Source organism: Phascolarctos cinereus, unplaced genomic scaffold, assembly GCF_003287225.1.
Source record: "Phascolarctos cinereus isolate Bilbo 61053 unplaced genomic scaffold, phaCin_HiC Scaffold_4;HRSCAF=312, whole genome shotgun sequence".
NCBI classification, from domain to species: Eukaryota; Metazoa; Chordata; class Mammalia; order Diprotodontia; family Phascolarctidae; genus Phascolarctos; species Phascolarctos cinereus.
In genome coordinates this window covers 330,561,431-330,573,622 of record NW_027555847.1, presented here as the reverse complement: position 1 = coordinate 330,573,622, position 12,192 = coordinate 330,561,431, and the positions used below count along the sequence as shown (strand labels likewise).

The 12,192-nt window shown below is 35.7% G+C and overlaps 1 protein-coding gene across 1 annotated transcript in view; it reads left to right on the top strand.

Moving 5' to 3' along the window:
• IPO11 (importin 11) overlaps window positions 1-12,192 on the top strand; it is a 228,607-nt gene that overhangs the window by 96,866 nt on the left and 119,549 nt on the right. The window contains exon 21 of the mRNA XM_021007229.2: window positions 11,976-12,091. Within this exon, the coding sequence (XP_020862888.1) occupies window positions 11,976-12,091 (116 nt within the window). The remainder of the gene's footprint in view (window positions 1-11,975; window positions 12,092-12,192) is intronic.

The following is a 12,192-nucleotide window of genomic DNA, read 5'->3' as shown; positions in this document are numbered from 1 at the left end:
TTGAGTCACTTGCCTAGGAAATAGTGGAGTTGAGAGTGAAACTGAAGTACTGTTACCACAAGTCCATTGTTCTTTTCATTTATCATATTGCCAAGAGTCCTGTTTCTTTTAGTTGTACACCATGAGCAAAAAGTAGGAATTGTTATAGCCATTCCCAATCTCCATTTATGAAATCCTTTTCCAACATTTTGTTGTGAGTAATTAAAAAAGGTTTTTCAGCAGACTGTTACAGTTTCTCACTGTAGACCTTTACTTTTTTTTCTGTTGCACTGTTATCATTCATAATTTATATTAAGTTGACCCATTGCTACTTTACTTACTGAGCTACAGATGAAAAACTGTTTCTGATATGACACTTCTTTTTATGAAGCAATTATATCTTTATTCTAGTCAATAATCTAAATTTACCATTACATAACTTTAATTTTTAATATTTTAGTTTTATTGTTTTCAAGTCTGTATTCTTTCTTGACAAGAATTTAGTTCTTCCTCACCTCTACGATGCCTCCAGAAAGCAAGAAAAACAGTACCTGTTACACACATGTATAGATAGTCAAGTAAAAAACCCTATTGACCACATCTAAAAAAAAAGTCTCAATCTGCACTTTGAGCCTGTCACCTCTCTGTCAGGAGCTGTGTAGCTTGTTTCGTTATGCATCCTCTAGAATTGTGGTTTTTCATTATTTTGATCAGAGTTCTTAAGTCTTTCAAAGTTGTTTGTCTTTTTTATTCATTGTTCTCCTGGTTCTGCTTCATTTTGCATAAATTTGCCTAAGTCTTCCAAGGTTTCTCTGAAACTATTCCCTTAAGCATTTCTTACAGCTGAGTAATATTCCAGCACATTCATATACCATACTTTGTTCAGCCATTCCTCAATTGATAGGCAACCACTCAATTTCTGATTCTTTGCAGTAATAAAAACAGTTGCTATGAGTAATTTTTGTACATATGAGTCCTTTTTGTCTATCTTTGATATCTTTGAGGAATAGACCAAGCAGAGGTTTTGCTTTATCAAAAGGTATTCACAGTTTTAATTGCTTTTTGGGCATGGTTTCAAATTGCTTTCTCGAGCGACTGAACAGATTCACAGCTCCAGCAATATTTCATTAATGTATCTGTTTTCCCATATCCCCTCCAACATTTTCCATTTTCCATTTTTGTCAGCATTACCAATCTAATGGGAGTAAGGTGCTTCAGAGTTGTTTTAATTTGCATTTCTCTAATTACTAGTGATTTAGAGCATTTTTAATATAACTATATATAGCTTGGATTTCTTCCTTTCAAAATTACCTTTGACCATTTGTAAATTGAGGAATGGTTCTTATAAATTTGACTCAGTTGCCTATATATCTTAGAAATTATCTTTATATATCGTTATCAGAGAAACTTTGTGCAAAGATTTTTTCCCCATTTACCTTCTTCTCTTCTAAAATTAGATGCGTTGGTTTTGTTTGTCAGAAAGCTTTTCGGGGTCAGCTAGGTGGCGCAGTGGATAGAGCACTGGCCCTGGATTCAGGAGGACCTGAGTTCAAATCCGGCCTCAGACACATAACACTTATCAGCTGTGTGACTCTGGGCAATTCACTTAACCCCATTGCTTAGTTCAAATATTAGAAAAAAAAAACCCCAAAAAGCTTTTTAATTTTAGGTAATCCAAATTGTGAATTTTATCTTGTATGAATTTCTTTATTTCTTGTTTGGTCATGAACAACAACAACAACAACAACAACAACAACATCCTAGACATATTAACACCCCATTGTGTAGTCCTTCACAGTAGTTTTGTTTCTTAAGAGATTATGATGTTCCATGATTCCTAGCAGTACTGATTGTATACCAAGAAAATACTGATATTAAAAAGATGGTTTTGCTGCTAGGGAGGAGCTTTAGAGTTTTGCAAAATAAAATCCAATCTACTCTATTTCTCTTTTATTTAATTGTAGACCCAGACAGAAATTGTAAACTTTGGAGGTAGGGCTAGTTTTTATTGAGAAGAAGATGATGATGAAATTTTCATCGGATATGTTAAGTCTGTAATACTGATAGGATGCTCAGGTGGAGTTGCCCAGCAGTCCACCATTTATCAAGCTCCTACTATGAGCCAGGTGCTGGGCATACAAAGATGCAGTTGAAACAGTATCTGTCACCAAGGAGCTTATATTTTTCTGTAATTGACTGGAAATAATATATTTTAAAAAATAAGATATTTGTTGTGTGGCAAGCACTGTCAGCTGGTGAGGAACAAAATCAGATGGCAATGGAAGGAAACAAGGGACTACACAAGGTAGGTGTGTGAGAGGGGAGGGAAGGAATGTATTCTCTGCGTAGGGGACAGCCAATAGAAAGGCACAAACCAGAGACCTTGAGTGTAGTGTGTGGAACAGAAAGAAAGACAATTTAGGTGGATTATAGGCTACATTAAGGGGAGTACTGTGTAAAAAGATTAGAAAGGTAAATGAATCCTGAGTTGTGAAGGGATTAACATGGCAAACAGAGGAGTATGTTTGATTATAGAGGTAATAGGGAGCCAGTGGAGTTTTTGATGAAGGGAGTAACATGGGTAGATCTTAGTTTTAGGGAAAATTACTTTGACAACTGTGTGAAAGATGAAATGGATAGAAGAGGATCCGGGAAGGTCAATTAGGAAGCTATTGTGGTGTTGTAGGTGAGGAATAATGAAGGCCTAAAGGATAGATACAAGAGATGTGAAGGTGGAAATGATAGATTTGGCAGGTGAGTGGTTATGTAGCATGAGAGTAAAAGGTAGTAAGACTGATACGGAAGTTTTGAACCTGAAAATATGGTAGTATCCTTGACAGTGATAGGGAAGTTTGGAAGAGGAGTAGATTTGGCAGAAATACCGAGTTCTGTTTTGGACATATTGACTTTGTAATATCTGTCAGTCAAACAATCAGTCAACATTTCTTTCTTTTTTTCTTTTTTGGTAAGGCAATTGGGATTAAGTGACTTGCCTACAGCCACACAGCTTGTGAGTGTTATATGTCTGAGACTGGATTTGAAGTGGGGTCCTTCTAACTCCAGGGCTGGTGCTCTGTCTACTCTGCCACCTAGCTGCCCCTCAGTCAACATTTCTTAAGCACTTATTCTGTGCTAGGCGCTGTGTTAAGCTCTCATACCTATGGGATGTCCAGTTAGAAATGTCCAATAGATAATTGGTGATAGTGGACTGGAACTTCAATAGAGTACAACCACATATGTAGATCTGAGTGTCTTATGTGTAGAGATGGTAAATAAACACATAAGACCTGATGAAATTGGAAGGAGTTTAGAGAGATGTGAAGTTGGGATATGTAAATTTAGAGATCATCTACATAGAGTTTATAAGTTGACCTCTGTCATCAGATGAGTTCACCATGAGAGAAAATGCAGAAAAAGATGTAGCAAAAGGAACAGCAAGCAAAGATGAACTAACAGAAGAGATTTTGAATGAATTGTCAGGCAGACCAATACAGAATAGTACCAGTTTTCAGAAGGAAGTAGAATGCACTGTCATGCTATAAGATGGTCAGGGAGAACTGAGAAAGGCCATTTCATTCTAGGAGTTCTGATGTTAGAGGAGTTAGCGATGTGGGCATAATGTGAATTACAGAATTTTAAAATAAATGTTACATTAAATGACTTGAGGATTAAATGCAGAACTGTACTTTTTTGTTACAAAGGTGAGTTCTTTTGGGAGGGAGAGGATTACGAATTGATAATATACTTTAGAGAAGAAGTTATCAAAATAACATTTAAAGAAAAATTAAGTAGGAAGTATTGAATTAGTGGTGAGGGGAGTAGAAGCAGTGGGTATAGACTGTTCCATTTTTAAGCTTATTGTAATGGGGATGAGAGGTTTATATTCTCATTTGGGGGAATGGCAGAATCAAGGAATTAAATCTGGTGCAGACAGTGAAAGATTAAAGATAAGTAAGTGATAAGTAGTCTGATCTCATGGGGAAAACTCCAGAAGGACATGCAAAGAGTTGATATGATGGACCCACGTGGAAGGCTTAGCCTTGTCAGAAAAAAGGCTACCTTGTATTCTGAGACTAGGAATAATTGAACTCAGAGGATGGTTTTGAAGTGTAGAGTATAGAAAACATGAACATATTGGGGAAGTAATTAGTGGAGGGACAGCATGTGCAGAGGCCAAAATGAGATAATTGAATATCAGTTGGGACTAACAGTAAGAAGGCCAGTTTGGTTGGAATACAATGCTTAACTTTTTAAATTTTTGTGACAATGGATGGTTAATCTGAGTGGGTGGAAAAGGGCAGAATGCAACTAAACAACATCAACAAAGTGTATTTTTTATTTGGTAATTAGAAAATCATTTCTGACTTTCGAGTGTGGAAGAGAGTGGTTTAACAGAATTACTTAATTTTAGAGTTTGAGGGGTTCTTATCCCCCACCTAATCCTAATATACCTGACAAGTGGTCATCAAATCTCTGCCTGCAGATTTCTGTGGAGAGTTTACCACCTTTTGAGGCAGCATATTCTACATAGGTTTAATTGTTTGGAAATTATCTCTGATGTCAAGTTTATGTAATGCCTTTTTTGTAACTTTCATGCAGTGCTACTGATTCTTCTTTGTGGGACCACACAGATCAAGTCTAATTCTTCTACCAAATTAGAGTCCTTCAGATACTTGAAGACAATTGTCATGTCTCTCCCCTTGTCTTCTTTTCTCCAGGTTAAACATAACAAGCGTCATCAGTTGATTCTCATTTGATATGGATTCAAGACCCTTTCCCAGTCCTGGCTGTTGTCTATTGGATACTTGCTAGCTGTTCAATATCTTTCATAAATTTTGATGCTAAGAACTGAACACAATACATTAGGTATGGTCTGATCCTGGTAGAGAACAATGGGACCATTACCTCCTTATTCCTGGAAACTATGCTTCTGTAAATGCAGACCAAGGTCATATTAGATTTTGGGCTGCCACAGCACACTGCAGAACAGTATTGAGCTTGCTGTTCACTCAGACTGCTAGAGCTTTTCCAGACAGATTTCTCTGATCATTCTTGCTGTACTTGTGAAGCTGAGTTTTTGAAACCAAGTGTAAGACTTGACATTTTTCCAAATTGAATTTCACCTTACTGGATTAAGCCCATTGCTCTAGCTTGTCTTTTTGGATTGTGACTCTGCCATTCAATGTGTTAGCTGTCCCTTCCAACTTTATGTCCTTTACAGATTTGATAAGCAAGCGTGCGATCTATACCTTTATCCAAGTTACAGTTTTATCCAGTGCATTTTGCTGCAGAACTCATGCCAAAATGTTGTTGAACCATTAACAAACCATTCTTTGAGTCTGGCCATTCAGTTAATTTCAGATACATACAGTTCTGTAGTATGATTTAGCTCTTATTTCTCCAACTTGTCCATAAGGCTCTCATGAAATATTATCAAATGATTTGCTAAATAAAATCTGAGAAATTGTATCTTTGACATTCCTCTGATCTTGTAAACTATCTTGTATTTAACTACTTTTGTGTATATGTGTATACACATATGTATATAAGCACACATATGTATGTATTTGTTAAATTATGTTATATATTTTTATGTCTCGTCTTCCCTTTTGAAATGGAAGCTCATTAAGTGCAGGTATTGTTTTGCTTTTTGTATTTATATCCTTAGCACTTAAACACCGTTCCTGGTATGAGTAGGTGCTTAATTATTACTTACTGATTGATTACTAACCCTGTCAAAAAAGGAAATGATTACAAATGTAGCATAGCTGATTCTAGTTGAAGTCATGTTGACCCTTTCCAATCAATTCTTCCTTTTCTAGGTGTTCCTTCTCCAATTATCGGTAGTTAATTTTAATTTGCAGATTCTTTGCTTCCCTTTTTGAAAATTGACATGTTTGACTTTCTCACAGTGGATAGAGTGCTGGGCTTGGAGTCAGGAAGACCTGAGTTTCAAATTTGCCCTTAGCTACCTGTTAGCTGTGTGACCCCAGGCAAGTCGCATAATCTCTATCTGCCTTAGTTTCCTCCACAGTCAAAATTCAGATAATAGTAGCACCCACTTCCCAGGGTTATTGTGAGGATCCGATGAGATAATAATTGTAAAACACTTAGCATAGTGCCTGGCACATAATAGGTGCTATTTAAATGTTAATTGTTGTAATAATAATTTTTACTATTAATATTATTCTCTATTCTTGGGTAAGTGTATCTGTTGTTCTCTATGATCTTTCAGAATTCACTGATTCCTCAGGAACAACTATTTGCTATCTTACTGCCACCTTAAATACCAGCTCCTTGTTAACCATTTATGTTCTCTCATTTCAAGTACACCAAGGTAATAGGTAAAGAAAACATAGATTTTGCTGCTGGCTCCCTTCTTGGGATTTTGCCTCTTAAGAACCTGTAGGTGTCTCAGGTGCTATTTTTCTTTCTTCATTATATCACTATATCTTGCTTGGTAGGTTATATGTAGGGAATTTTCTCTCTCTCTCTATTCTTTTTATTTGAAAGCCCTTTTGATTTGAATTGAAAGACTCTAGGCAAGCACATCTTTACTATCCTTGGTTATGTGAACTCCATCCCTGGTCAGAAATATGCTTTTCTGTGTTTTAAATCCCTGGTGTAGAAATATAAATTCTATTTGCGAAAACTGTCTTCTTCGTTAGCTGCTCATATCTCAGATCAGTTTTTCCCTTTTGCGTCCCTTTCAAGGAGCAACAAGGAAGTAAACAAGCTGTGTCCCTGCGGTTCTTTACTTTCTTGCTCAACACTTTGTCATATTCACCATTACTTTCTAGTTTCCTTCTGGCAGCATCATTTGTGCTTATGTCAGAAGTCAGTAGTAATCATGTTAATAAGTTGTGGGAGATTCTCTATTATGTCTTGTATACATGTCTCATGAAAGGTAATGGGCCCATATTGTTATCAAACTGACAAATGGCACCTTAGTAACTCTGAGAAGGTAGTTACCAATTACAACTCCATTTTCCATCAGTGCTTCTGCTTGGTTTTGCCTCCACGGAAGATGATGCACCCTTCTTCCCCCGCCTCTTCCCCCTTGCCTTTCACCTTCCTTTTGTGTTCTGTCTTTCCCCTTCAATTGTAAACTCTCTGAGAGGAGAGACTTTCTTATTTGTACCCCTAGTGCTGAGCACAGAGTGGGCACACAGTAGGCACTTATTAATTGAATACTATTCACCTAAAAGCTTACGTGTTTCTAATTTACCATCCTTGGAGGACAAACCACTGCTTCTTCTTCAGAGCTTCCCACTTTCTCCTTTTGAGAAAGAGTCACGTTTCCTTCTTTGTTTCTCTCTTTTTCTCCCCCCCCCCATTTTAACCTTGAAGTGTCTGGTTGTATATTACTTTCCCTTAACCCCTCTATGAGTCATTTTTCTACTTCTTGACAGAGGTCAAGTTTGTCTGCCACTTCAGATTTCATTCCCCACTCCCTTCTCCTCAGTCTTCCTCCCCTCCCCCAGTTAAGCTCCTTTTCTTTCCTTTTTTTTTTTAAAAAAAAAGAGCCACTTAATGGTAATAATTATCTTGCGTCTTGGAGCGCTGTTCCTTAGGTGCCTTCATCTCCTCTCCTCAGAGGGAGACCATCTTATATTTGGAGCATAGATAGCAGTCACTTGGCTGTGAGAAATGCACACCCCACATACTCAATTCAAGTCCCTGCAGACCTTGTTTTTTTAAACTTAAAAGTAGCAAGCCAGTTGCTCAGTAGGGCCTTTACAGATTTTAATCACTTCTTATCGACTTGAGAGCTATTCCCAACTTCCTTTCATTTGTCTAAGCAACTTTATAGTCAGCTCTACTTCCTTTTCCTTTTCTCATGTAGTTTCTTATTTGTTTTTACCAGTTTGTTTTACTTAGCAAGTTACTTTATTCATTTCTTTTGCTTCAGTCCTTCTGTTTAGGTTCTTATCTTCTCTTCCTTCAGATTAAATCCTTGTGCTCTTTTTTTCTTTCTCAATTGTGGACAATAGGACAAAAAAGTAAAGATACCATTACCCACTGGGTCCCAAACTCCTGGAGACTAGTAGTTTGAATTGTAATACTTTCATGCAGTGGAGAAATTGTGTCTAAATTCTCAAAACAAGATTTGCCACCTATGGCCAGCCTCAAAATTATTCCTCGTAGCATAAAAAATAGTTTGAGAGGGTGGGTGGGAAGCTAGAGTGGGAATTGATGGGGAAGACTGTCTGGAAGAGAGAGAAAGAGTGAAAGCAAGTGAAATTAATCTTATTTCTCCAATTTTTTTTTAAATTTTCTTCTGCTTTCCCTATGGGCAGGGATATAGTAAGTGCTCTTTGTTCTTCTGATATTCCTGTACTTTTTCCTGGCCTTTCATATATGCTTGTATGCTTCATTACCAGTCCAAATGTTCACATTTCTCTTGAATGTTATATTTTAGGCTCTTTATTTTGTTTCTTTTTTGCATTAGTAAGCTAAATCGTTATGCAGTAGACAGTGGATCTTGCCATACCACTATTTAACATGGTTATTTAACCATCTTCAGCCATTAATAACATCTGGGATGTCTTAGAGTTGGAAGGGACACTTGAAGCCATCAGGTGTAGCCCCCCACCTCCAATTTACAGAGGGTAAAACCACAGAGAGGTTAAGTGATTTGCCAAGGGTCACACAGCTACTACATGTCAGAGGTACAGGGCCTCCCGACTCTAAGTCTATTGCCCTATTCACCATACCATACTGCCTCTATTCCTCATCTCATTATCTAGATTAGATATCTCTTTATTTCCGTGAAATATCTGAAAAAGGCTCAAAATATATTTTTAAAAATGGTACTGTCTTATCAGTTGAGTTTTCTTAAAACAAGACTTACCTTTTCTTTTGAATTTTATTGTTTCACTTCTATACATATGGCAAAAAAGTATCTGATCTTGTACTGTTAAAATAGAAAACCATATGTTAATAATACCTATTATTAGTTCCTAGCACTATTGTTTTTTGTTAGTGTAACATCAAGGTGTTTTCTATAAAACTACTAATAGTTTACATTATGTAGCATTAAAAATTTTATTCACTAGCTTTAAGATAGATAGTCAACCATTATTAGATGAGAAGCAGAGGTTTGGAGAGAGGGACTTCAAATACTTCATTTTTTTTGCGCTATATCAAACTTCAAGGATTTGTGGGTATCGTCTTCACCATGGCATGTTGCGTGCTAATGGGTCAGGATGTGATTCCGAAGAGACGTCATACAAGGCCCAACTTCTGGGAACATTCTAAGCTTAGCTCAGCAGATCCTCAGACCACAGGCATGCGTCTGCCACCAAGTCTTTCTTCAGCATGCGTTCGGCTTGGCTTATGACTTCTGAGGAGTGTTTTTACTCTGAGGCTATCATCTTGAGAATTTGGAATCACTTTCATCCATGATGAAGGAAGAGTTGGTGTAATTTAGTATAGCAGAGTCAGACAACCTGGGTTCAAATCTTGCCTTGGCCACTGACTACATGGGCAAGGTGCTTAAACTCTCTACACCTCAGTTTTCTCATTGTTAAATAGAGGAGTTGGACTTGATGGCATTTAAGGCCCTTCTTGGCTCTGAATTTATGATTCCATGATCTTAAGGGTAAGAGAATAGCTTGTTCTCCCTTGTGATTGGCTCTGCAGGTAATACCAAATTATGAAACTAATTAGGAAACTCTAACTTTCCTAAAATTGAATTTTCTGTTAGGTAGATCAGATTTTTGTGTTGCTTTAATTACATATAGAAAGAGTAGTGAAGTATACCATATTATTAAATCATGAGCAAACCATTGTTGTCTTAACATAATTGTACATGAATGGGAAAATGAGACTGACAAATATTAGAATAAATCCCAACAGATAGAAATATTCTAAATTATACACATTAATTATGTTTTCAGTTGAGTAGTTTTTTGTAAACTTTGAGATTTCTCTTCACAGGAATCTACTTTAAATCATCTAACTTTTAATGCTGTGAAAAACTCATATCTTTTATAGTTCACCTGTTATTGGGAACCTAATAGTATTCACTATAAAAGTAATCATTGTTAGATTCATATTTGTTGATATAAATGCCTGAATAATCTCCATTGTTATTGAAAGGGCTTGATTTTAAAAACTCATTTTTAATTTAAAATTTTTTGAGCTCAACTATGATAAAAATACACTTGCAAATTTGAAAGAATATATGATTCTTTTCTTTTGATAAGCCAAGTTGGTATGTGTGGTCATTGTGATGTCCTTAGTTTTTGTAAAAGTTCATTTTTCAAATGATGTCTCATTTTTTCTTTTAAAAATACTTTTTTTAAAAATAAAGATCTCATTTAAATGTTAATTTTCATAAAATATCATCATTGCTTTGTAGTTTGAAGAATCTTTGTTCATTTATGCTACCACAATATCTTTGTGTTTTGGAGTGTAGTTGTCTTTTAGACGGATTCCTGAATTATATCTCTGTGCCCTCCAGTATGTTCAAATTGGGCATATTCTACATTTCTGTAATTGTGTACCTAACATTGGACCAATTCTTTTAAGTGATGGATAACTTGTGTTGAAGCCCTCCTCTCTTTTCGTTCAGAGAGGCACTCAACTTTTTACGTCAGCTAACCGTGTGCCACCTGAACTTGAGGGATTGTGTTCTTTTACAGTGGATAAAAATTTCCTCATCCATGAAATGGTGTCAACCTTCTATTTGTTAACAAATTTTCTTCTTTTATCTGTAATGGGAGTCATAGTTTCATCTCCTTTCAAGACTTTGAAAATTTTAGATTTTACTTGATTGAGTCCTTTTGGATTTGAACAGGAAAATTGATTCCATAATTTTTTTTAAAATGGAATATTAACAGTTATTCTGTTTAACAGTTATTCTGTAACTTACTTTGCCAACTCTGAGATGTGACCCAAATGACCAAGTACATTAAAATTGCTTGGGCAAGTCATGTTTCACCTGCTATATAATGTAAATTAGGATTTTTTTTCTTAATACTATTTTACTACAGTTTTATTCCATTAAAAATTGTGGTGCCTTTTCTTCAGAATCTTGACATTGGGTAACTTTTAAAATTTATTATATTTCCTGCTCAGATCACTTTATTACTGTTTATCTTTTCCTTAAAAATCTGTGATATTTAAACATATTTCATCTGAAGAAAATAGCAAGATTCTTTAACATGAAAACCATCCATTTTTATACATATAATATAATAGTAGTTTAATTTCCATCCCCTTCACTTCAGTCAATCTTCTATTAAAGAAATTATGATAGAAAGTGAGAGTTTCAAACTTTATTTCCCTTGGGCTTCTTTGTGAATTACAAGATTATAAATCATGATGCATAGTTGACTCATTCAGTCCAATTAAACAAGCAGAATTTTTAGTTGATGGTTTCTTATTCTTGACAAGTGGCATGGCAGTGGTTAGTGTGTAGACTTGAGAATTAGGGAATATTTGATTTTAAATCTCACATCTGATTATTACTAGTCAAGTGACCGTGAAAAAATAACATAAGTTCTCTGAAACAGAGGAACTAATACTTCTCTTCATGTTGAAACTAGTTGCAGTCTGTACTTGTTAAAGATATTCCATGCTCGCTCCTTCCTGTTCTAGGCAATTGAAATCTTTTATTTAGAGGTGTAGGTTGTAGAGAGAGAAAATAGCAAATTGCATACTTAGCCAGTAACAAAAAAGTGAGTTAAAAAAATTATACATTTGAAAGCTCCCAACACCTAAGTATATCCAAGTGTGGGTACATTATTTTAATTGTTATTAGATTATGCTAATAATTTTGGCACACTTATTTGCCAGTTGTAAAAAATAAAAGAGAACTGACTTGGTATAATAACTGGTATTTGTAAATAGGACTAACTTAAAGAATATCCTATTCAATATATGTGGGCTTTTAGGAGGATTCTTATTATTGTTGTTGATTTGTGTGGAATTTTTGGTTATTTTTTCTTATTTTAGAGTATCTTAAATTTTATTTATTCTTCCTTTAGGGATTAGGAGCAGACAGCAAGAACCTGTATCCTTTCCTGCTCCCAATTATTCAGCTGAGTACAGATGTTTCCCAGCCACCACATGTTTATCTTCTGGAAGATGGTTTAGAATTATGGTAAGAGGAAGAACTCTGGGTCTCAATTTTACTTTTATTCCTGCCTTCCTCCTTTGGCTACTCTGTGGAATTTGCTATTTTGGGAGTATATTGGGATTGTA